Below are 25,284 nucleotides of genomic sequence, written 5' to 3'. Positions count from 1 at the left end.
TCACCAGCAAGAGGCCTCTCAGGACCAGCAAGAGGTGTTGAGGAGCTTGAACATCCAACTCTTGCACCTCTGCCCCATCTACTACCAAGCCAGAGCCCCCTTTTTGTACTCTCTCAGATTAAACATGCTAAGACAAATTATACATTTCATTATCACCTTAAAATATAAAGTCAAACTTTTGGCCCTCCTCCCCCCAAAAAAACAAATCAAAAACTGAGACAACTTTAGGCTCTAGATTCTCTTTTCACTGAAGGCAAGGGAGGGGAGAGAAAGAGGGGCTTGCCAAAAGCCATTCCAGCAATGAGGTCTCTTCTAACTCTCCAGGCTACGCTTTTGTCATTTCACCACCCTGCTATTAATTCAACTCTCAAAATTCCCATAAGAGAATCTAAATAAACCAAAACTGTTATATCTTTCTCTCTCCTTTATATAAATGTGGCAGTAGAAAAGACAAGAAATACAAGTTATCCTCAATTTGGAATTCCAGGACTTTCATGAGCTGGGCCCAACTCATATTCCAGATTTCTTTCATCACCCCACTCCACAAAACTCTTCCTTCCAACCCCACATTCTTCCCACTGACCTCCCTATACCCAACAGAATCCAAATGTGTGTGCATATGCATGTGCTCACACACACACACAAACATACTATTCCTGTCAAAAATCTACTTTGCTTCACAATATGATTCTGGAGTCTAACAGCAGCTTCAAATCTCGGGTCTACCAGTTATTTAACCTAACTCCCAATTTTCTCATCTGTAAAATGAGAATAAGAAATTCTCCTTCATAATGTTGTTGTCTGGTTGACACCTATTACAATGCCTAGACATGTCAGGCACCCATTACATGCCTGGAATATAGTAAGTGCACAATAAAAGATACGAATACCCACTGTTTTTATTTATACCATTCTCCATACCACACAGGTGTCTAAAATAGTCTCTAACCTTTCCTAGGTCCAATTCTAGCCTCACATCAATGACCCCAAGGTCAGAGTTTCCTCTGCAATTGAGGCAGGTGTCCTGGTACATCTTTATTGCTATGATGGTGATGTCGTTTAGATATTTGTCCCCACCCAAATCTTACGTTGAATTGTAATTCTCAATGCTGGAGGTGGGGCCTGGTAAGAGGTGTTTGGATTATGGGGCGGATCCCTCAAGGCTTAGTACTGTCTTTGAGGTAGTGAGTTCTCACAAGGTTTAGTCATTTAAAAGTCAGTTTCGTCTGTCTCTCTCCTGCTTTTGCCATGTGATGTGCCTGCTTCCCATTCACCTTCTTCCATGATTGTAATCCTCTCTAGAAGCCAAGCAGATGCTAGCACTATGCTTCCTATAAAGCTCCTATAAAACCTGCAGAACTGGGAATCAGTTAAACCTCTTTTCTTTTATAAATTACCGAGTCTCAGCTATTTCTTTACAGTAACTCATACACCATTAACTGATGTTCATAATGAAGACTGCAGATGATCATAACACAGAGGAATAAAAGTACAGATATTATGTTTAAAATCAGGTTCTACATATGAAGTTTTACTTTACTAAAGCCAATAAGTGTAAACAGGTCATTTCACAAATACACAGTATATGTCAGCAATTATCCATTTCTATATTCAATCCCTATTGCTACCACCCCATCATCACTTCAACCAAAAAAAGGAAAAAGCAAAACAAAGAAATGAAACCAATAACATGGATAATTTTTCTTTCATCTCACCAACATAAGGAGAAGTTAAGGAGAAGACCCAAATTCAGGAGGAAAAAAAGACAAAAATGGCATTAAAAGATTAATTCACAAAGGTTAACACACACTGGATTTATGGTTCATCTGTTCAGTGCTCACGGCAAGTAATAGACCTTGAAATCTAAAATAGATTTCACCTCCTTAAGCCATAGATGTTAAGGGTAAAGATCAAATGCTTTACCGAGAACGTATTCTGGAAAGCACTAACTGATTCATAAAAATCTCCTTCTGCTCATATTTCAATTCCAAAGGATAAATACCAGGTTAAGTCAACTACATTCCATGATCAAACGGCTCTCCATAGTAAAGTAGTGCTGAGTCTGACTCTTCCTGTGTAACATGGCAACTCTATATTTTGCATTAAAAGCAACAATCAGCTCTGCAAAGGCACAGCCTGCTTGATAAATAGCGTGCCTACATTATCTTCTGGATTTTCTTAAAACTGCCAACAACTGCTGACTGGACATAAACTTGTCTGTTTTGGTTTTGGTTTCTTTTGAGGGGGCACTTGTTTTAACTATCATTTGCTGTTACCTACACACACACACACACACACACACACACACACACACACACACGCCACCGAGGGGGTCAAAGTCCATTTCCCCAAACTATTTAGATAAGAGGACTCCACATTACAGACAGAGACATAAACATTAGGAATAAAACAATTATTGGTATGTTCAGACAATGACTGTCAACCAAAAGAAACAAATTAAAAATTAACAGTCCTAATAGTTTCCTCTCATAAGAAGGTTAGAAACAGAATTTAAGTACATAGGAAGCAAAAACTTCCCTTTATACCATAGTCACTTGAAAAATGTAACTGGGACAAAATCTCAATATAATGGCAACAAAAAGCAATAATACATATAGGAATAAACTCCAATATGTATGATTTTATTGTTCAAAATGGACAAGTTTGCTGAAAGATATACATGTAGAGAGATATTTGTGGAATACAAAGACACAATATTGTAAAGCAATCCCTTCTTTCACTAAACCACAAATCAATGCAATCAAATTCCTATTCTGTTGGCTCCCCAGTTCTCCAATCCGTAAAAGAGGTGGGGAAAAGGAAGGAAGTCAGGCAAGCTTGGCAGATTGATTCTAAAGTTCATCTGGAGAAATAAACATGTCAGGCTTGCCAAAAAATTGGTGAAAAAGAAGAATGAGGATGAACTTGCCCTGTCAGGTATCAATACACAGTATAAAGCACAGCCTGGTAAACTCTGTGCAAAGGGCCAGATTGTAAATATTTCCGGGTCATACAGTCTCTGTTGCAACTACACTGCCATCATAGCTCAAGAGCAGCCATAAACAATACATAAGTATGGCTGCTTTCTAATAAAGCTTTATTTATAAAAACCAGGTGGTAGGCTGGACTTGGCCCATGAGCCATAGTTTGCCAAGACCTGGTATACAGGTACAGTAATTAAAATGTCATAATATGTGTGCAAGAAGAAAAATCAATGACAGTGTTAATAAACATATATATACACACACACACACACATATATATATATATATATATATACCTACACAACATTTCAAACTCAATAGGGAAGAGATAATTCAGTAAGTAGAGGGGCAACTAGTTAGCATGTAGAACAAATTACAATTAATTCCACCTCACCCAACAGTTACAGATGGAACAGGAAGCTGTTCAAAGCAAAAGAAAACTTATTACGGGCTCAGGGCCTCGCACACTCTGCATCTATTAATCTCTCCAATCTCATCTACCCATCTTCCCTTTGTTCATTTGTGGTTTTTTTGTTTTGTTTTGTTTTGTTTTTTTGAGATGGAGTTTTGCTCTTGTTGCCCAGGCTGGAGTGCAATGGCATGATCTCAGCTAACCCAACCCTCACCTCCCGAATTCAAGAGATCCTCGCGCCTCAGCCTCCCGGGTAGCTGGAATTACAGGCATGTGCCACCACGCCCGGCTAGTTTTTGTATTATTAGTAGAGTCAGGGTTTCTCCATGTTGGCCAGGCTAGTCTCGAACTCCTGACCTCAAGTGATCCGCCCACCTCGGCCTCCCAAAATGCTGGGATTACAGGCATGAGCCACAGCACCGGGACTCCCCTTGTTCACTCTACTCAGCCACAGTGAGCTTTCTAGTGTTCCATTAACACTCCAAGCACCCTCCCACCTCAGGGCCTTTGCACTGTGCTGTTCTCTTTACCGTGAGCCCTCTTCCCCCTAATAATAACATGGTTGCTCTCATACTTCATCAGGTTGCCACTTAAATATCACTTATGATGGATATGTTGATTAGCCTGATTTGATCATTCCACAATTAGTACATATTATCAAAACATCACATTGTACTCCATATATACAATTATTTGTCAATTAAGAATAAAATTCTTAAAAATTGCCTCCTTACATAACCTTGCCAGACCAACAAACCGAGCCCCCTCTTCACTCTATCATCTTACCATGCTTTGCTTTTCTTTACAGCATTAATACCATCTGACATTACATATTTGTCATTGTCCTCTCGCATTAGAATGTATGCTTCACAAACGCCAAGACTTAAATCTTGCCCATTGCTGTATCCTTTGATATTAATACCTAGAACAGTACCCTGGCACATATTAGGTGCTCAATAAATACTCAACAAATGAATAGATGCAGATACAAAGGCACCAAGGCTTAAATTCAATGCATTCAGGGCACTTCAAGTGATCTTCAAATGTGAGAAGCATCATGGTAAGAGGAGACGCAACAGGAAGGCTAAGATCAGAAAATGAAGAACTTGTGAATCCTGACTGAGAGTTAAGATTTAATCTCCTAAGGATCTGTATTTCCAACTGGGACACCACAGACTATGCAAACACAACGATAAGCATGGCACATTCCAGTAGCATCAATTCTAATCAACAATAATATGACAGTCTTACATGGAAACAAACATAATTATGACAAAAGACTTTAAAGAAATTTCACCACACCAAGCTGTGCTCCCAGGACCCTGGGACAACTTATTCCACCAAACTCTGCATAGGAAACCATTGGTGGGAAGTCTGAGAAGCACTCCTGTGAGAGTCTTGCTGCCAGGAAAATGTTCTGATAAGGAGAGTTATTTAGAAAGATCAGTCTAGGACAAGTGTGCAGCAAGGATGATAGGTGACCTGGATTTACAGTGGCCATTTATGGAGATGACTAGAAGTGACCGAGGTGGGAAAGGACTAAGGCCCTAAGTTAGACAGTAGTTGTACAAGTGGAGAGGAGAGATCCTGAGTACACTGGAGTTGCAGAAAATAGACATTTAGCTCACACAAATTCAACTTTTCTCATTTGGTCAAAAAAAAAAAAAAAAAAAAAGGAGGAATCAAGAGATAAAATGAAATCTCAGCTGTCCCAGTAACTGCCCACCCTCACTTCTACTTAATGAACATGAGACGTGACACATGAATAGTCACCTGTTGGTCTCAGTTTCCACATACCAATCAGATTTTGTGCATCTCACAACACGGTATAGTATTTAAAGAGATGTATTTTTCATAAAACATGGTCCCTACATTCAAGCCAGATGCTTCAACTGGTGCTCAAATGGAGAGCCAGCGATCTGTTCCAATGCTGGAGGTAGGAACGGGCTTTCTGGATTCTTCTGAGACAGCCTCCAAAGGGGAATCTTCCGCAAGTGTTTCCAATGGTATTTTTAATACCAATGATCTTCATCACCTCACATAGGGTAGAACTTGTGAATCCTGCTTGAGAGTTTAGGTTTAATCTCCTAAAGATCTGTATTTCCGACTGGGGCATCAGAGACTGCAATCTTAAGAATTAACTTCTATATAAAATGTGACTGCAGTGTAAGGAAAAACTAATAGGCTTGCACATGGGAGATGAGAGTGAGTAAGGTGTTCAATGGCTCATGTTCTTTTGTCCATTCTCTTTTTATTAGCTTGAGCAGAGTCAGAGAGCTAGTCATGGCCAAGCTGGGCAAAATTTGTATCTTCTAACTGTTAATCCAAAGCTACTTCTTCTATTCTAGTTTATTTCCAATCAAAGCAAAAATTCCAATCTATCTTCACACTCCATAATGAGAAAAAAGCAGCAGCATTTCCAACCCAAAGCTGTCAATAAGCAAGCACACAAACTTAAAATAATCTACTATTACAGAAAAATACTTTAAAACTGGCTGAATCTAAAACAATTCGCCATTTTTCTCCCCAGGGAAATAATGGTTCAGAAAAGATTTAACGCCAGTGTTGAATTTCTATTTTTAAGCACAATTCACTCTTCTGGTCACTAAAGAGTCATCAAAGTATTTTAATATTAAACTCCAGCTGGCCAATCAGTAAGCAATTCGATCAAGCATAAAAGTTTTAAATAATATTATGATCTTAATAAATACTTTTTGATGACAAAGATGATGAAATAAACCTGTAAAGGTGGCAGAAGGAAAGGGCAAAATAATGACCATGTTATTGCCAAAAAAGCAAAACAAAATTGGGCAAAATTAAAGGTTACCATCTATCCTCGGCACTCATCTAAATGTCTCTGGGACAGAACAAGAACACAACTGAAGTACAGGGATCTGTCTCTCTAACTGGGATTTACCAAGGTATGCCTAAGGGTGTTCCAAGCCATGGGTCACATGGCTCAGCCTCCTGAAAAGTCAATTTTACCACGTGATATAAGAAAACAGAAATTGTGAAAGCCAAGGGTGCACTGTGGTTGGGAGCCACTGTTTAGATTTGCCTTGTTTCCTTCCTTCTAGAAACACATGCCCTCTTTCCCATGGGTTTCAGATAGAGTAGGGATGAGAATGTCAACGATGTGGAGCAGAGACCACTCCCAACCCTCAAAGGACATGTAACAACCTTTTACTTCAACCACTGAGATGCTGGATTTGTTACTGCAGGATAAAAGAAAAAAAATTATAGTCCTCACAAGACTTTACATGATCTGATCTAAGTCATCCTATTCCATTATCTTTGCTCACTCTATTCCAACTTGAATTCATGAATATTCAAGTGAATTTCTGCCTCAGGGCCTTTGCATTTATGTGCCCTCAGCCTCCATGACCCTTGGCCTCCATGACCCTTGATGTTCACAGGCCCAGCAGCTATCTTTCCTGAAATATCTATTTAAATGACACTCATCAGAGATGTCTCTTTGGATGTACTCTTTATCTAAAACAGTACCCACATCTCCCAGTGGATTTGGATTTTTTTATAGCACTTACTACTTCCTACTATTAACAGGTTTGTTGAAATATAATTCACATAGCATGCAAGTCACTCATTATAGTGTACAATTCAATGGTTTCAGTATATTCAGGGTTGTGCAAACATCCCCACAGTCTAATTATAAAACCTTTTCATTAGCAGTCATTCCCTATTTCTCCCTTCACCCCTCTTCAGCGCTGGGCAACCACTATTCTACTTTCTGTCTCTACAGATTTGCCTATTCTAGACATTTTATATCAGTGGAGTCATACAATATGAGGCCTTTCATGACCCTGAAATTTATAAATTATAAATGTATTTATGTCTTTGTCACTCTTCCTAGAGCCCAAGCTCCAGGAGGAGGGGGGACTTCCTTTTGCTTTATTCACCACTCTATCCCAACACATTTTAGAGTATCCCTTATCAGAAATGCTTGGGACCAGAGCATTTCAGATTTCAGATTTCTTCAGGTAGTGTTGTTTGTATTACACTTACCAGTTGAGAATCCCTAATCAAAAATCTGAAATGTTATAATGAACGTGTCCTCTAAGTGTCATGTCAGCACTCAAAAAGTTTCAGCTTTTGAAGCATTTGGGGTTTCAGAATTTCAGATAAAGGATATTTAACCTGTACCTACAATAGCACAAGCCTAGCACAAGGCAGGTACCAATAAATAGGGGAATAAATGCTTTTAAAAATAGTCACTAAATTTATCAACATGGAGGTTACTCCATGACCTCAGAGAAGATTGCAGTGATAGAACTGAGACCAGAACAAAGTGGGCTGAGGATCATACAAGAGATGAAGAAACACAGACTATGTCAAGCAAAGAAAACTTGTTGAATAAGCTGGCAGTAAAGGGGAGACTAGAAATGCATATGGCTTTGAAGGAATGCTGACTTTGGGTTTTATGATGGCAGGACTTGAGCATGCTTCAAATGCTGCTATTAGTTTTGCTTAGTATCCTGAAGGGTTACAGTAGCCAGAATGTGAAGAGGCAGGCCACATCACAAGTCAGTGAAGATCTAATATGCACTCAAAGGTCATAGTACATGTTTTTAAAAAGTACAAAATATAATTTTAAGTAAAAAAGATCACATTAAAAATGAGTTATAACTGAAATAACCCGAAATACAGCATGTACCATAAAGTAAAATCTATGTCAAAACCATTAAAAAGTAGTGTTTTAAATGATTTACTATACCAATTTACAACTCTGTATACTGATAGTCATTAGCTATATGACATGGCACAGGTCTCAGTTTCATTTGTAAAAACAAACATATTCACATTTGAGGCTAAATTATTAAAACACAAAGATGTGAAATGTGTTCTATACTGTAAACCTAGGAAAAACCAAAAGCTAGGTTTATGGGTCAGTTTCATACTACATGTCCTTCATGGCTACAAGTAGGAATTTCTTTTTCTACAAAATGGATAATCACAGTGCCTGCTTCATAAGGATATCGTGAGGATTAAATGAGTTAAAGCTGCACTGTACTTCAAACAGTGCATGGCACAGAGGAAGCACTACCAAGTGTTGGCTATTATGTCATATGCAAGCAGGAAGGGTCTGTGTGATCTGCCCAATGCAGATCTGCCCAACTGCTCCCATGGGGGAGCCGTTGCATCTTCTGAGCCCCATCCCCACAGCCCAAACTAAACCCAGCTTCCTAATTAAGCTATTAATATTTAAATGAAACCACTGGCTGCACAGTGGAATCACCTAAGAAGTTTGAAAAACACCAATACCAGGGCCCCAATCCAGATCAATTAAATAAAAATGGGTGTGGGGCACCACGTTTCTCAAGCAGCCCAGGTGATTCTAACATGCAACCAGAGAATTAGGTTCTATCCCCCACTCTCAATTCAATCCTGGCCTCCCAGTAACCAATCCACTCCTGGAACAACCTCAGCACCGCTAGACAGGAATCTAACTCATTCACCATACCCCATCAGCACATGAAGAAAAGGCCGAGGTCCAGGGAAAAGACTACAAAGCTGAAAAGCAGGGTTAAAACCAAGAGAACTGACAGGTGAGGAAGGTGTTAACTAACTTCATTCTCCTCATCAATAAATATTTGCTATTTACATGGCACAAAAGCCAAGGGAGAAAACTGATAAGGAAGCAGGTCATTGTAAGTGACTCAGCATTTTTATTGAACACAGATCCAAAGTTAAAGTCATCCAAGCATGCTGCTGCTGCTGGCTTTTTCTTCCTCTCAGAGGACCCATAAAAGGGGCTGGGAGAAGAAACCAGCTCCCAAGGGAGGCAGCATCCACCCATCACCCATCACCCACCACACTGCCTGTGCCTGCTGGTGCTATCCCAAGGGACTCAGTCACTTCAGGATACCCAGCCTGGCTGCACTCCCAATATGATATAGTACAAAGGGCCCTAGATACATTCTCTTCACCCCACCTACCCATTGAAGGTGAGCACAAATAATCTGTACTATCCACTGAAGAACACAGAATCACTGGGTGTCTCAGAGTAAAACTCTTTTCATCTCACTAATGTTAAACGAGCCCAGATTTTGGTCAATCAGCTCTGACAACAGAAAGACCTGGGTTGGAGTCTTAACTCCAACTGAGTCCTAACTGAGTGATCCTGTGTATGCTTCCAAACTTCACTGTGCCCGTGTCCTCATCCATAAACAGAAATAACAGAACCCTCTTTGCCAGGCTATTGTGAGGATTATTAAATGAGATGGTGCATGTCAAGCACTTAGCACAGTGCTGGTCCATATTATGTACCAATCAAGGTTAATTATTTTTATCCCAGTTATACTTAGAACCTAAAAGACTGAGACAGACTGAACCTAGAACTGCAAAAAGGGCAAAAGAGATCACAAGGTGATGGTGTTTAAAACTACTAATTCACTAGCCATTGGACTTGATGGTAACAACTATCACCAGTTTCCTGTTTAATTAGTCATTAACAAGTGATCTGTGCTTTAATTTTGGGAATTACCTAGAACTGCAAAAAGACAGAGCAAAAGAGATCACAAGGTGATGGTGTTTAAAACTACTAATTTACTAGCCATTGGACTTGAAAGTAACAACTATCCCCAGTTTCCTGTTTAGTCATTAAGAAGTGATCTGTGCTTTAATTTTGGGAATTGCCTATATAGAACAAGACATTAAACTTACCCTAATCTACAGAAAAAAAGGAGAAAAATAATTTCAGAAATGTTATGCTAAAATGTTAGTAGCTCCACTAAGTTGTTTTCTAGTTTTGCTGCAATGTCGTTGAGATCTCCTATATTTAAAAATAACAAGTCTATTTAAATAAAATCTAAGAAGACTAAAAATGACTATTTCATTAGTTAAGAAAGAGGATGCAAATACTTTACCACAATTCTTCAGTTTCCCACTTAAAATCAGTTTTAAAATGCCTATTCTCATTGTAGCAAACAGGCAGAAATGAAAGGTGATGAGGAAGAGTAGGAAAGAAGGGATTCAGAAATCCCAGATCCTGATCCTGCCAGGACTCATTCCAAGAAGAAAAGAACCAAGAGATAATCACATCAAATGACTTTGTCATCATCATTCATAGGCCAGTGACAAGAACAAAAAAAAATAATAATTCCAATATACATTCAGTGTTCCAATCAGGGTTCAATGAAAAGCACAAATAAAATGTTAAGAATGATTTCAATGGCAGTAGAGGGTCACCAAGACCATGGAATCAGAATGCTTGAGTTAGAATCTCAATTCACTACTTATAAGCTGTGTGGTCTTGAGAAGGTGAATTAACTTTTCTACACCTCAGCTTCCTCATATATGAAATGGGGACCAAAACAGTCCCTAACCTACTGAAGATTGCTGTGACGATTAAATGAGTTAATGCAGGCAAAGCAGTTGAAGCAAATCCAAGATCATCACTGAATTCATGTTAGTCCCTCTCCATTCCCCTTTGCTCCTCCTCCCTCCCTATGCCCCACCTCAGACTTCTCTTTCCTTCTCTGGTTTCCTTTCCACTCATACTCTCTCGCTGGTGCCTCTTTTAAGGCCTTCCCACCGACCTCCACCCCACCCCTGCCACCAGCTCCTGCCTAGCCTTGCACCTCACTTTCCCCTCCACTCTAGCCTACAAACACCCACTCTCCTGTCACATTTCTCTGTCCCCACCATGCTGTCGCTGGGCTTGGAAAGCACCTCCACCTGACCCCATGTGCCACCTGCACAAGCACACAGATCCTGTTCTTCATGTGATCCAACTTCAAAGGCTACTAACATGACAACTGCTAACCCTTCCACACATGTTCTCAAAGCCCCCTGGGCACATCCATTCTAACCTAGCAGGCATTGTCCCATGCATACATTCCTTCTGTCTCCACACTGAACCCACCGAAGGAAGCTCCTGAAGCCCAGGTGCCACGCCCCCAAACACACAGTCCTGTCTGTGACAGCGGCACCTGGCAGCAAGAAACCCCTTGAATGTTTGTTGAATGGCTGAGGGAATGCCTCACTTGCTTCTGTTTTTATAACCTCTTTTCTCTCAAGGGTTCTTTTTTAAAGCCTACCTAAGAGACTGTCATCACGCAGTAATTACAAGCAACAAAAACATTTTATGTGTTTCATCTCATTTAATCCTTGGGACCATTTATGATCACGCCTCCTACTTTCTTGCCCCCACCCACTCCCGCAACTCTACTCCAAGCACCCCAGCCTCTGCTGTTCCTCAAATACAGGCCTGCTCTCACTCCGAGCCTCTGCATTTGTGTTCTCTCTGCCTGGAACAGCCCCTCACCTCCAACAGGGCTTAGCTTAAAACCTCCTTAGTGAAGCCTTTCCTGACTCCCCTATTAATACCCTCCACCCCACCCCATGCCCACACACAGGAGTGCCTGCATGCACCCCTACCCTATTCTGTTTTTCTCTCACCATCAGACATACTACATAATTTACTTGTTATTATCGGTCCCCTTCCCTATGCTAGAATGAAAACTTCATGAAAGATGAAGAGCAGGGTCTGGCACACAGTAGATGCCCAATAAACATTTGGTGACTCAACAACTCCACAGCCTACAATAGGTAATTTTTACAAGTGAGGGCTCTGAAGTGCACACAGAGCAGCTGGGTAACTCCCCTCCAGTCCCTCCACCAGGAGATGACAGAGCAAGGATTTGAATCCAGCCATTTTGGCTTTCCTGCCTCCCAACCTGACCCAGATAACAGTTAAAAGACATCATGACATCCACAGAGAAAACCCTAGCACTGCATGTCTGCAGGCCACAGAGAAGCCAGAATAGCCATCCACTGGAACGACTTTCACCAGAACAAGTCATCTAACTCAAAACACTTCTGTGTAGCAAAGTATTATTTATCAGATTTGTAACTTATATAGCACTGATAGTTTTTCTTTGCATTTAATAGTTCAGTAAAAAAGAGAGATTTATCATGCTTTTATTATACTGTAATATCCTCAGGAACAGCAAAGTGACAAATCATCAACTAATATAGAGCGGCCTAAGATGATATATGTTCAAAGCCAACAACTGTGGTGGTGGGGCAGGGGGAGAAGCACTGACTACAAGGGGTCACAAGGGAACTTTTCGGATGATGAAAATGCTCTATATCTTAATTTAGTAGTGGTAAATTCACCAAACAACACTTGAAATGTACAATTTTATAATAAGTGAAAGTATACCTCAATGAAGTTGTCTAGAAAGGTATTTGGTACATCAAAATTTTGGCTAAACAAAATAAACATTCCACTAAAACACACACACACACTCTCTCTCTCTCTCTCTCTCTCTCTCTCTCTCTCTTCCATAGCTAATATTCCCATATCAGGGCCAAAACAAATGCACAAGGAGTTACGTATTTGCTCCTAGGCATCCCAACTTTTGGGGGACAAAGAAGTAATCAGGAAAAAGCAGCAGTAAAGGGTGGCACGTGAGACCCAGTGGGCTGGCTAGTGTGTGGTTCTGAACCCTGCCTGACCACCAGCAAAGACAGCTCCCACTACCCACAGTGGCTATCGCCTGTGTCCTCCTCCAGTCCTCTAGGTCACCTCTGACAGAGTGCACAAGCAGCCAGTATGAAAAAGATACATCACTGCCCTTCACAAGGGCTTATACCACGTATCCGACCAGTGACAGTGACACGTCTGGATGCTGAAGTATCAGAATTCTTAGTTGAGAGCATCAGCAACCAATTCTAGCTAATTTAAACAAAAGAGTGGTGGCAGGGGGTGCTTTTAGACAGTTCACAGAATCTCAAGAGAACGGGGCCCACTGGCCGTAAATGCCTAAGGGCACACAGCAGACTGCACCACATTGCAGCAACAACTAGACCTCGCCTCTAGAAGCAGCATGGCAGCCACCACCATGCATCCCCCAGAAAATGGTCACATAGGCTCCTCTTCTTCCTTTGCCTCCAGCGTCAGGTTCACAGTGTCAGGTGAGTGTGTCTGAGAAGATCTGCCTGCCAGGGTAAGAATTCCCCAATCAGACCAAGAGTCAGGGCCCCACAAGACTGACAATGTCCATTACAGACACAAATGGATTACTCCCTATCTCTGCAAATCCTACTGATACCGGCCAACAAAAAGCATTCACAAGAAAAAAAAAATCTTCGAAGGCAGAATTAAAATAAATCATACCACAGGTAATGCTAGTGGAGGAGGGCAGGGCCTTTTTTATATCTAGTGTTTTATTCAGTACATTAGTTACAAACGACAAGCCTATCTTCCTAGATTGAACATAACTCATTAACAGCATTTTCTGATTAAAAGCAATTCAAACCTGAAGTAGCAGATACTTTGCTACCTCTAAACCTGTCATGCAAATTGTTAAAATACCTAATTCTATTTAAAATGCATTTCAATGTTTTCCTTCTTAAAACACATTTTTAAATGTATGTTCTGCTTAGAATACTTCCCAAGAAGTACTTTTCCTAATGTGAATTTCAAAAAAAAAAAGCAAGCTATGAGATGAATTAACATCAATTCAAGTTGACCAACTATAAAAAGGTACTAGCATTTATGTCAGATTCATCACAGAAAATTTTACTCTGTAAATTTTAACTTCAACTGACACTCTAAATGAAGAAAGACTTTCAGCAATCTTACTATATTGTTAACTTAAGAAATAAATTCTTAGGACCAGACTATGGATATAAAACAAAAAGAAAGGAAAAGGACAAACAATCTAGGCCCCTTAACATCAGGCCTATTAATGCTGCCTTAACATTCTGCAGGTAGGATGCTGACACGAGAGAGAGACCAGCAATGGACGTGTGCACACTCACAAACACTCCTGTTCCCTCAGCACGTCACCAGCATTTTACTCTCTCCTTGAGAATTTCTCCATGCTGCTTTCTCTACAACTGATTATCTGCATGTATTTGAAAAAGAAATATTAGTTTGCATACAACTGACTTTGTCTAAAAAAGGCAAAGAATGAATAGGTGATAGCTTGTGTTCCTTGAAGAAAAATCTAAAGATGAAGAAAAATCTAAAGATAACGAAAAACGACAGCAACAGGAAGAACTAATTTTTCTAGAAAATACACAAATTATTCAACAGTTGACCATTTAAGTTCAATTCAATATATGTTTGGGGACCCACACAAGACATCATGCTAGATGCTAAAGTGGATACTAGGTAAGACACGGTCCCAGATCTCAAAAAGGTAATAAACTAATTGGGGAGGGGAAACAGAAATAAACAAGCAGCTATTGTTATATAACATAAAACTGAGTAACAGAAGGAAGCACTGCTTCAGAGATTCCATGGACAGAGAGATTCTGCTAGAGAGGAAGCACAGTAAAGAAAAATTCTACAACAGCAGCACTGAGGGCAGCTGGAGGTGGGTGCAGTGGTGTGCAGCTATAGTCCCAGCTACTCAAGACTGCGGTGGAAGGACCCCTGGAGTCCAGGAGTGTGAGTCCAGCCTAGGCAACATAGCAAGACCCCACCTCAAAAAAAAAAAAAAAAAAGAAAGAAAGAAAAAAAGGAGAAAAAAATGGATTGCTGGTAATTACAACAGTGTAAGAAAGGCATAAGGCCATGGCAATGGGTATGGGAAAGAGAGGCGGGGCATGAGAAGAGATGTAATCTCTCCTTACCACTGACCAGGGAAGAAGAGGATAAGAAATGTCCAGGATTTCAGTGTGGGTTATTAAAATTACTGCGGTTTCATTAAACAAATGAGTAAAATTTATTAGTTTTGTTCTCCTCATTTTGACTATTAAGCTCAGAGCCAAATATTTCTAACATATGGCAAGTGTTTCTGTGTACCTTATAAGTCTATATATACATTTTCCTTCTCTTGACAGGATTTTATTTATATTTAGTAAGTCACCCCTAGTTCTTTCAGAATAAGGCAGAAAATAAATCAACATAAAGGTTGAGACCAAGCCAGAGACAGTTGGCCAAACTAGCAGGTTCAGGGATATAACCTCCAAGTTGCCAACCCAGCGCATCTCCTCACCCTTCTTCCACACTAGGAAAGGCCATATCCTACAAGAGATGCTGGAAAATGCCAGACGTTCACTGCCTCAGCCTTCCTTACAACGAGCAGTGGTGTGAGATCAGTTCGATCCAATGACACTGAAATGGAACTCTTCGAAGTGAGTTTCTGCAAAAGACCTCTCTGCTAACAAGGAGTTGTAAGGAAATATGCTCCTTCCTTCCCTGCTTTCCAACCCAGGCATGATGTCTGGTGCTACAGCAACCATACTGCAAACATGCGGCAAACCAACCATGCCAAATAAAAGCTAAAATACTAAGAATGGAAGAAGAAAAAGACGCAAAGAGCCTAGATCCTTAATGACATTATTAAGCCACTGCCAGCTTTGGAACCATTTCTAGGTTTCTTGCTACCGAACAATAATAAGCCCTATTATTTAAGCCATTATTTTGAGCACGGAAGCTTGGCAAAGGCATCCTAACTGATATAATAGAGATCATCATGAGGTCAGTTTCTCACAGGTTGATTTTTATACTGCTGAGTTAGCAGGATTATTGGCTGTTAATTATTACTTATAATTAGCAGACGATGATGATTGAGATAATAATGCAAACATGTAGCCAGGAAGAAGGCAATAAGCTAAGAAGAGCTTCTGGGAGCAGCTTAACATAAAAACAGAAAAGATCACGAAGAAGTTTGAAAAAATATAATCAAGCAGCAGTAGGGGTACACAGAGGTTAAGAACAGAGGAAGGAGACAGTGAATGAATAGAAGTCCACTAAGATAGAGAAAATGAGGCAGACTTTCTTTTCTGGCAATGCTACAGAGAAGACCACCTAAAACTCCTTCCTAATATAAAACACTCAAAAATTCTGGGTAAAGTGTAGGAAACATCTGTTTAAATGCACAGCTAGGTTCACAAAAAAATAAAGGACCTCCCCAAGGGCCAAAAATCAAAAAAGAACCTAAAAACCAAAGCAGAAAGCGTAAGGTGATACTGTGTAGGAGCCTAGGGCTCTGGGAAATGGAGGGAAGTGGGCTGTATGGGTATAAAAAGCACCTGCCCTTTGGGATATAATAGAACAAAAGAAAAAGGGAAAGCTATGACTAGCTTCATATTTTCTTTAAAAACGCCATCTTGAAGACAATTATAGGTCTTCCATGTTTTTCAGCCTCATCACTTTATCCTCTGCAAGAAAAAATTCCATAATTAAATGCATATTTTTGTACATATTTATATATTACCAAGAGTTTCCAGGATATTTCGCCACACGATTAAGTAAAATACGACAGACAGATATAAATGATTTACACAAGAACACCACACACATTGCCCAATTTTTCATACATCATGAAAAGAACCATCAATCAAGTATGCAAGTTTAGTATATTTGTAACCACACCAAAAGGTTTCCAAATCTTAGGATTTCTTGGTAATTTTTTTTATTATCAGAGTAATTACAATATTCTTCTTTAGTGACTATGTTACCAATAGTTTCATAATACCTTATACATCACATAAAATAATCTATCATCTTTGCATTAATCTTAGTCTTCTACATTACAGATTCTTTAGTCCCTTCGCTGTAAACAGTAAAAGGAACTGGCGAAGGATGTGATGTTTAGGGAGTCTACTTATGGAGAAGAAGGTTTCTAATATTAAGGAGAGAAGAAATTGCAGTCTGTGGCTAAAAACAAAACAGGCAAACAAAAGTCTTAAGGTTCTCCACTTTTTATATAGTTTATCTTCCTCTATTCTCATTTGCTTTCCAAGCTTCTTTGAAAATTGAGGATGTCACAAATTCCCTTTGCTCACCTTCACATTTTCACCCTCAACTCCATTAAGCCACCTCCATCACTCAATTCATTTCAAGCCGGTATTTTTTTCAAACAGCCCAAGAAATACCAACACATATATTATCTTTACAAGGGTTACATGTGCCTCCAGTGATCCCATATTTATGTAAGACCATGTTTGAACCCAGTGCTTACATACACTGGATTCCACAATTAAATACACCATCCTAAAGGCTGCTTCAGATTGTATTGCTTCCTGAATGTTTTCCCACAACCTGCGCGCATGATGGTTCAAAACCAAGCATTTATTCTACAAGTAAGGCCACCAAACATAGGAGGAAAATTCACTTGAGGATCAAGAACCCAAGTGTGAAAGCGCTGCGCCTGGCTTGGCTCTCCCTCTCCCAAGGGAGAAGGTCTGGGGAACCGCTCCGTCCCATGGGACTAGAGCGCCTCCTGAGAGGGCTCAGGGTCTGGCCAGGGAATAAAGCACGAGTTGGCCAAGCAGGGAGGCTCCGAGGGCGCGCTGCATGCTGGGACTCGTTTCCACAGTTACCCACGTGCACTCAACCCAACCGCGGCCCGGTGCGGACGCAACTACAAGTCCCAGAATTCCGCGGGACCGCCTTTCCCCTTCACACCCGTTAACTGGAGACAAACCCTAAAGGAAACCCCTCAAGCGCCCTCCCAGCAAGCCTGGGAAAAGTCGCGCCCCCTGGGCGTTGCGCGCGGCCTCGGGCCCGGCCCTCTCTCCAGGGAAGCGGGTTCCATGGCACCACCCCCCACACCTGGTGGCCAGAAATTAGGCAACTGCGTCACAGACTACCAAACCCACAGACTGCCGGGGACCCCGACACCTCCCTTGCGCCAAGCCCCCCACCCGGCCTTCAGGGCCCGACCCATCCGGCTCCTGCCACGGAAAACCCGCAGCCCGCACCCCTGCCCCGCCTCCTAGACCCGCAGCCGGAGCCGGCGCCAGCGCTAACCTCGCTTCCCGCTGCCCGGAGAGAACCGGGGCCAGTTCCAACCTTGGGGCACTTACCCCGTCCCCTCCACCTCAGCCCCGCCCCCCTCCTCTCCCGCACCCCGAAGCCTGAGCTCCCCCCTCAGGGGACCCTGCCAAGACAGGGAGAAGACGCACCTCCCCCAAGCACAGTCTGATACCCACTTAACCTGGCGCCGGACCGAATCTGAACATGACAGTCCTCTTTCTGCTCAACTCCACCCCACCTCCCCTTCCTTCCCAACTAGCTCCTCACCCCCACTTCATTTTCTCTACCCCTGCCCCCACTCTGCCATCCCAAATCCTCCCTACCTTTTTCTCTTCCTCCCAATCGCCCTACCGTCCCACACCTGCCCCATCCCACTACCCCAACAGCTTCCTCTCCCACCACTCTCCGTTACCCACCACCCTTCCAACGCCCCTCCAGCCCTCCGGACTCCCCAACTACTCCATTACACCCCAATCCCTCCCACCGCCTCGCTCTCCCGTTACATCAGCCCTCATCCCCTCGCCTGCCCTCCAGCCCCGCTCGGCCACTGCCACCATTTCCCCACCCCATTGTTCCCCCCCCCCCCGCCATCCAGCCCTTCTTCCCATTGTCCCCGCCCCCGCGCCCCCCTCGCACTCACCCGCCTTTCTCACAGAGCCGCCCGCACCGTTCAACCCCTTGGAAATCTTCACCCCTGCGCCCCGCTCGCGCGCTCCCTCCCTCTCTTCGTCGGTGCCACCCCCCGGCCCAGCCCGCTAGAGCCCAACGCCGCCTCCACCTCCATTCACCCCGGACACTCCGGTCCCGGCCCTTCATCGCACGTCCCGCCCCCCCTTCCCCCAACACTGAAATAGAGCCAGTCCCCACCCCCCTCACCTCCGCCCTCCCCTCAGGCCGGCCCCTTCCCCCCGCGCCCGCGCCTGCCCCCGCCCCACGCCGCCCGCAGCGTCACCACCCGCCCCGGCCCCGGGAGGGGAAGGGGTGGCTCCCGGGCAGGAGCTCCCCGCACGTTTCAGGACCAGAGGCGTGGGGCGGGGGCTGCGGGAGCCGAGTGGCGAATGCTAGCAGTCGCCCAGCCCCGGTCCGCTGGCTGGCTCTCCGCTACTCACTGACAGCGGCGGCATCCGAGTGCATTTTCAGGCAGCTCACACCCCGCTCGCCGCCCAGGCTCCCGCGCTCGCCTCGCGGTCCCCCCACCGGCTCACTGCACCTCAGCTAGGAGCTGAGGACCCGCCGCCGGGCACTCCCAGCCCGCCCATCTCGCTTTCTCCATTGGCTGAACCGCGGCTGAGGGGCCGCCCCGCCGCGTTTCTCATTTGACAAAAGGAGTGCAGATAGCGCCGGTCTGAAGCTGGCAACGAGGCCCCGCCCCCCACGGGCCAATACGATTGGTCCTGGGGCCTTGTCTCCGTAACGCCTCTGGCGGAGGCCACGCTCAGAAGCAGAGGGTTGGGCCCGGCTGCTGTCAGTCACCCCCAGGGGTCCGAGAGCGCGTGTAGGACCGAAGCTGGGGAATTGGTCCACCTTGACCCTGAAACCCCGCCCAGTGGCGGGCGGGATTGGTGGAACTGGAGACCCATCGGGAAAGCTGGGTCGGCGTCTGAAACAAAGCACGCGGAGTGTTCCCCCAAGAATCCAGAAGGGCAGCGCAGTTGGGGCGGTTTGTACCGGCTGCTGGAAGTGTGGAAGTGCGCCCGTCCCTAGCGCCCAGCGCGACGCGCCCGGGTCTCCCATCACTAGTCCCATGCCTCCCTGCAGGAGCCCAGTTCACACCGAACTTGGACTGGGACCTCTCTTGCCAGCTGTTTCCTACTGTAGGAAACTGGATCAAGAATTGCCGCGTCTTCATTTCCAGCAAATCTCTGGTGGGGAACAAATTCCTATTTCTCGTACGAAGATCCATCCTCTCCCCACTTTCGAAATGCACCTCTTTTCCAGAGTCCGCACACTTCTTTCCCCTGGTCACAAATGCCTGTTAAAGAGGCTTCGAATGCCACAGGCGTTGTCCGTCATACACATCTGTATTCCCCAGACAGCAGACGAAAATAATAGGGCCGCGCTCTGAGCTGCGGACTCAGCCTGGCACAGGGACAAGTCCGAGGGCAGCCACCAGCCCGCGAAAGACCCCCGGCGGCATCTAAGAAAACCTGTCACTCAGGAGGAGAGGTAGACCAGAAACCGAAACTGGCTGTTATTTGGCAGACGGGGACGTTAATTTTAGTGAATTCTTCTGACCGTAAGTCAAGAATTTGCACCATTTTTATGAGTTCTGCCCTGGTTTTTCAATACTTGAAACAAACTTACCACACTCACTACATTATGGTAACAGAATAGTATTTCGAGATATTAACGGAGGATTCCCCCCACCACAACCCTATCTCACCTCCACCCCCCATCCCCGCCACCAACCCCCACAACACGTATACAACGCATCCTCCTATCCCAAGGCCGTGCCCTTTCTGGGAGCCTCAAAGAGTAGGTAACACCACAAATCACAGGTGACAGAGCGCACCGTCTTCGCAGTCTTTTTGGTTTTAGAGTTCTACGGCCAAGGCTTTTGGGTTCCTGGGCTCTGAAATTTAGATTTCAAATCAGGACATAAACATTATGCCAAAAACGAAACATTTGGAAGGGGCTCAGACAAACCAGTTTCCATGTTCCACAGCGCTCCCATGGTAATATGCTACCTCCCTCTTAATGTCTAATTTCTCTTTAATAAATTACATCCTTATAATTTTATTTATATCATATTTTTATCATTCAAACATTTATGAATCACTTTATGGAATCTCAGAACTGTACCTGAAGTTACTTATTACTTACTTCAGGTTCCTTCTCAAGACAAGAATCTCTCATAGACTATCCCTATTGATCACCTTTATCATGACAGAACCTCAGCCGGCCCCCACAGTGATGGGTAGATACCTCTGGACTCTGAGACAGGGGGTTCTTTGTTGGGCAAATCTACTAGTAAGAATATCTGCCCTTCTTCTGAGCAGGGAAGGCACTCCTGCATTCTTTATGCCATTTCTGTTGCAGCTTAATCTACAACTAGGAAATAATAAATTATATGTCATTTTATACAAGTTTCAAATCTTTTGTACATGTCGTATTTGTGGGTTTTGTTTTTTTTTTAACTGTTTACTGTGGTATTCAAAGGCTGAGACACAAGATTTTGCACAGAAACCGGCTTCCTCCTTGACACCTCTAAATTAAAATAAGCCCACAATTGCTTAGTTATAGCTAGTCATTTGCTCTATTAATTTATTTGCAGCATGCTTTATACTAACGTGTAAAAGCGTTAAGCTAAATGAAGGATGGATTAGCTGCTTTGCCCCCAGCTCCCAACAGTGGCCTGCCATTTGTATGGTGTCCATAAAAATTTGTAGAATGTACAACTTACGTGATTTCTCAACACTGCTTTCATTTGAGTCAGTATGCTTATTTTCAAGTAAAAAACAGACTTAGAGGTAATTTACCCAGACCTTTATAGAGAGTCAGCTACAACCTAAGGATTGAGAGGCAAAGCTCATTCCTAGTCGGCTGAGCCTCACTGTCCCACGTTTTACAACGTATAATAAAATGACTACACAACACACTGCAAATATTACCTGGTTATTTAAATAATCCACACCATATAAACCTTTGAGATCAGGAAACTTGTTACATTTATTTTTTTATTTACCTAGCACCTAGTACAATGCTTTCAAATATTGTAATAGGCAGTGGTTAACCATACTCCTTAAAATGAATGTTTACTATAATGTGAAATTTTAACTCTGTAAGGAACCTTGGTGATTATCAAATCCAACTTCCTCATTTTAAAAATATGAGGTGGAAAAAAAAATAAAAATAAAAAAAAATAAAAATATGAGGTGGGCCAGGTGTGGTGGTACACACCTGTAATCCCAGCACTCTGGGAGGCCGTGGCAGGTGGATCACAAGGTCAAGAGATCAAGACCATCCTGGCCAACATGGTGGAACCCCGTCTCTACTAAAAATACAAAAATTAGCCTGGCATGGTGGCATGCGCCTGTAGTCCCAGCTCTTTGGGAGGCTGAGGCAGGAGAATTGCTTGAACCCAGGAGGCAGAGGTTGCAGTGAACCTTGATCATGCCACTGCATTCTAGCCTGGTGACAGAGCGAGACTCCACCTCAAAAAAAAAAAGAACTGGGAAAAAAAATTTAGAAAAAGAATAAAATAAAAACATGAGACTTGAGGTCCAAAGGAGTTAAATGTCTAATCTGAGTCACTCGGCTAGTTGATAACAAAGCAGTACTTAAATTCAGGTTTCCCCTGTACCATACTGTCTAATATCAAAGATTCGAATTCCAAAGATAGGTAAACTACTCTCCCTTCCCATCTGAAAGTTACTATGCCGATCTAATACAAAGTCTGCCTCAGAGTGGAAATGTCGCCTTCTTTTTTTATGAAATCCAGTCAGGAATTGTTTCACTATATAATTCAACACTTTAATTTTTTTCTCATCAGTAGCATTCCCAAAAAGCATGATCCCTGTGGAGAAGTTTACTGAGATAATAATGCCATACTTCTGTACATCTATATTTGAATCTCTGGAGAAAAAAATTAATAATTGAGTATCTTGGGACTGTGATAGGTAGAGATATTTGTGGATGCAGTCTTTATGCCATTTCATTTCACCCAGTTACTGCTTTAAGGTAATACTGAAGCAAGTTGCTTCATGTGAATGATACCTAATTTAATTGGAATTGTTTTATTTTATTAGTTGTACAATACTAATTTTAATCAGATATATTTTGAAATGCCCTACTCCTAGATTTGAATTTGATATGGAAAAGTCTAGTAAGAGAAAAAAACAGCAGAGCTCTTCAATCAAATGTTAAGCTTTCCCCTAAATTCCACTAATCCTGCTGTAGCATGATCTTCCTGCATGTGTTGGGATTGGGGGTAGGAGAATAGCATAGTCCTCAAGACTGAAAATAAGTCGGGCTTGCACAGGCAAATAAATGTGTTCCTGGTAAGATTTAGACAGAATAAGAAAGAATACAGGACAGGGAGGAATTAATTTGGCCTTAGATTACAGTGAGAGAGTTGGTGGAACTCCTTTAGTAATAAAAAGTCAGCCTAAGTGGGTTTCTAGGATTTTGAAATGAAAATAAACCCCCTCAAAAAGGAGAATTTATCCATAGAGGGCAGGATAATTTTCTTTCTCCAAATATAACCAACTGAATTTGCCGTACCAAGTGATAACAGCTTCTTTCTTAATGCTTCCTATGTGACAGACACTACTCTAATAGTGCTGTACTGGTATATCATCCTACTTAACCTTAAAACATCCTACTTAAATCATTAGTAACCCAATGGAGTGCTAATAGCTAAGAGTATCCCCAATTTACAGGTAAGCTAACTGAGGATTCAAGAGCTTCAGTAACTTGCCACTCAGCTAATAAATGAAAGTGCCTCTAAGTAGCCAGACTCCCTGTTTCTAATATTCTTATGTTGGTCTTCAGTTTCTTCTCTCTTTATTTCTTTCTTCATTTATTTTTTGAGACGCAGTCTCTGTTGCCCAGGCTGGAATACAGTGGTGGGATCTCGGCTCACTGAAAACTCTGCCTCCTGGGTTCAAGTGATTCTCCTGCCTCAGCCTCCCGAGTAGTGGGATTACAGGTGCATGCCACCACACTCGACTAATTTTTGTATTTTTAGTAGAGACAGGGTTTCACCCTGTTAGCCAGGCTGGTCTCGAACTCTTGACCTCAGGTGATCTGCCCGCCTCAGCTCCCAAAGTGCTGAGATTACAGGTGTGAGCCACCACACCTAGCCAGTTCCTTCTCTTTTTAATCAGGTTAATAAATGCCCCTACATACCTCAGAGATTATTTATAAGCATCCATAATGTGGATGTTAATGTGTTCTCAAAAGATAGTGAAACCAGGGTGGACGCAGTGGCTCTCCCCTGTAATCCCAGCACTTTGGGAGGCTGAGGTGGGCGGATCTCTTGAGCCCAAGAGTTCGAGACCAGACTGGGCAACACAGGGAAACCCAGTCTCTACAAAAAATGCAAAATTAGCCAGGTGTGGTGGCAGGTGCCTGTAATCCCAGCTACTCAGGCAGCGGAGGTTGGAGGATCCCTTGAGCCCTAGGGGCAGGAGCTGCAGTGAGCTGAGATCACATCACTGCATTCCAGCCAGGGTGACAGAATGAGACCCTGACTCAAAAAAAAAAGTGAAACCAGGGCTTTTCCTAGAAATGAACATCTAGCCACTCAGGTGCTCTTTCTCTCTCTTTCTCCCTTTATATACATATACACACACACATATATATGTATATATAAATGTATATATATGAATATATATGTGATGTATATAATGAAAATATAATGTGTATAATGAAATATATATAATATATATAATGAAAATATATATAATAAAAAGTATGGATCAGAAGGATTACTTTCAGTAAAGAAATTATTGAACGATAATTAAATTACTTAAGATAATTCTTATCTATTTTACCCTTTTGACCTTATTCCCACAGCAAAATGAGATTATTTATTCAGAGTGTCTAATGAAGCTCTGCTGAATGTTATAAATTCTCTGATATATCACTGAGAACAGGAAGCTTCTTTAGTCTTATTGGAATTAACTTTTGAACCAATGAGGCCTGTGTTACTGGGAACCACTTTCACCTCTTAAGCTTTTCCTGACAAAAAGTGTCACTGTAACAGATGTTGCTTTTCACATAAATACATAGAATGGTTTTGCAAATAGCCACTTGCCAGATCCTACTAGGACAGAAAAAATGTGGGTTTCATTTTTTGACGCCTGCATATAGTCAGGACCCAATGATCAGGTTAATGGGCAGAGCACAGAGGCACACATTTTCCTCATTGTACTAAGAAGGACATCCTCTCCTCACTTTGATATTGACTGACACGCCAAAACGATGCCATTGTTTGCTATCTAGCTTCCTTTACTATACCTCTTTTTTTTCCATTAGCTTCCTTTCCCCTGTCTATCTTACCTTAAATGTCAGAAAACTGAATTTTAAACACTAGCAAGTCATCTCTTTATAACCAGTATAGGTTACTTTATAGAATGGATATGCTCCTGTTACGCGGGCTTATTATGCATGAAAGGGACTTCCATTTTTTAATCAGCCTCCAC

General features: G+C 42.5%; 1 protein-coding gene across 1 annotated transcript in view; it reads right to left on the bottom strand.

Moving 5' to 3' along the window:
• Positions 1 to 18,953, bottom strand: part of DCUN1D4 (defective in cullin neddylation 1 domain containing 4) — a 73,170-nt gene extending 54,217 nt beyond the window's left edge. Inside the window, 2 exon segments of the mRNA XM_032274151.1 lie at positions 18,777 to 18,845; positions 18,848 to 18,953. Of these exon segments, the coding sequence (XP_032130042.1) occupies positions 18,777 to 18,845; positions 18,848 to 18,920 (142 nt within the window). The 5' untranslated portion in view covers positions 18,921 to 18,953.
• Between the last annotated feature and the right edge of the window lie 6,331 nt (positions 18,954 to 25,284).

The sequence above is a fragment of the Sapajus apella genome, unplaced genomic scaffold (genome assembly GCF_009761245.1).
Source record: "Sapajus apella isolate SASKATOON/1434 unplaced genomic scaffold, GSC_monkey_1.0 scaffold5, whole genome shotgun sequence".
Classification (NCBI taxonomy): domain Eukaryota; kingdom Metazoa; phylum Chordata; class Mammalia; order Primates; family Cebidae; genus Sapajus; species Sapajus apella.
This window is presented reverse-complemented; position numbering and strand designations above follow the sequence as displayed.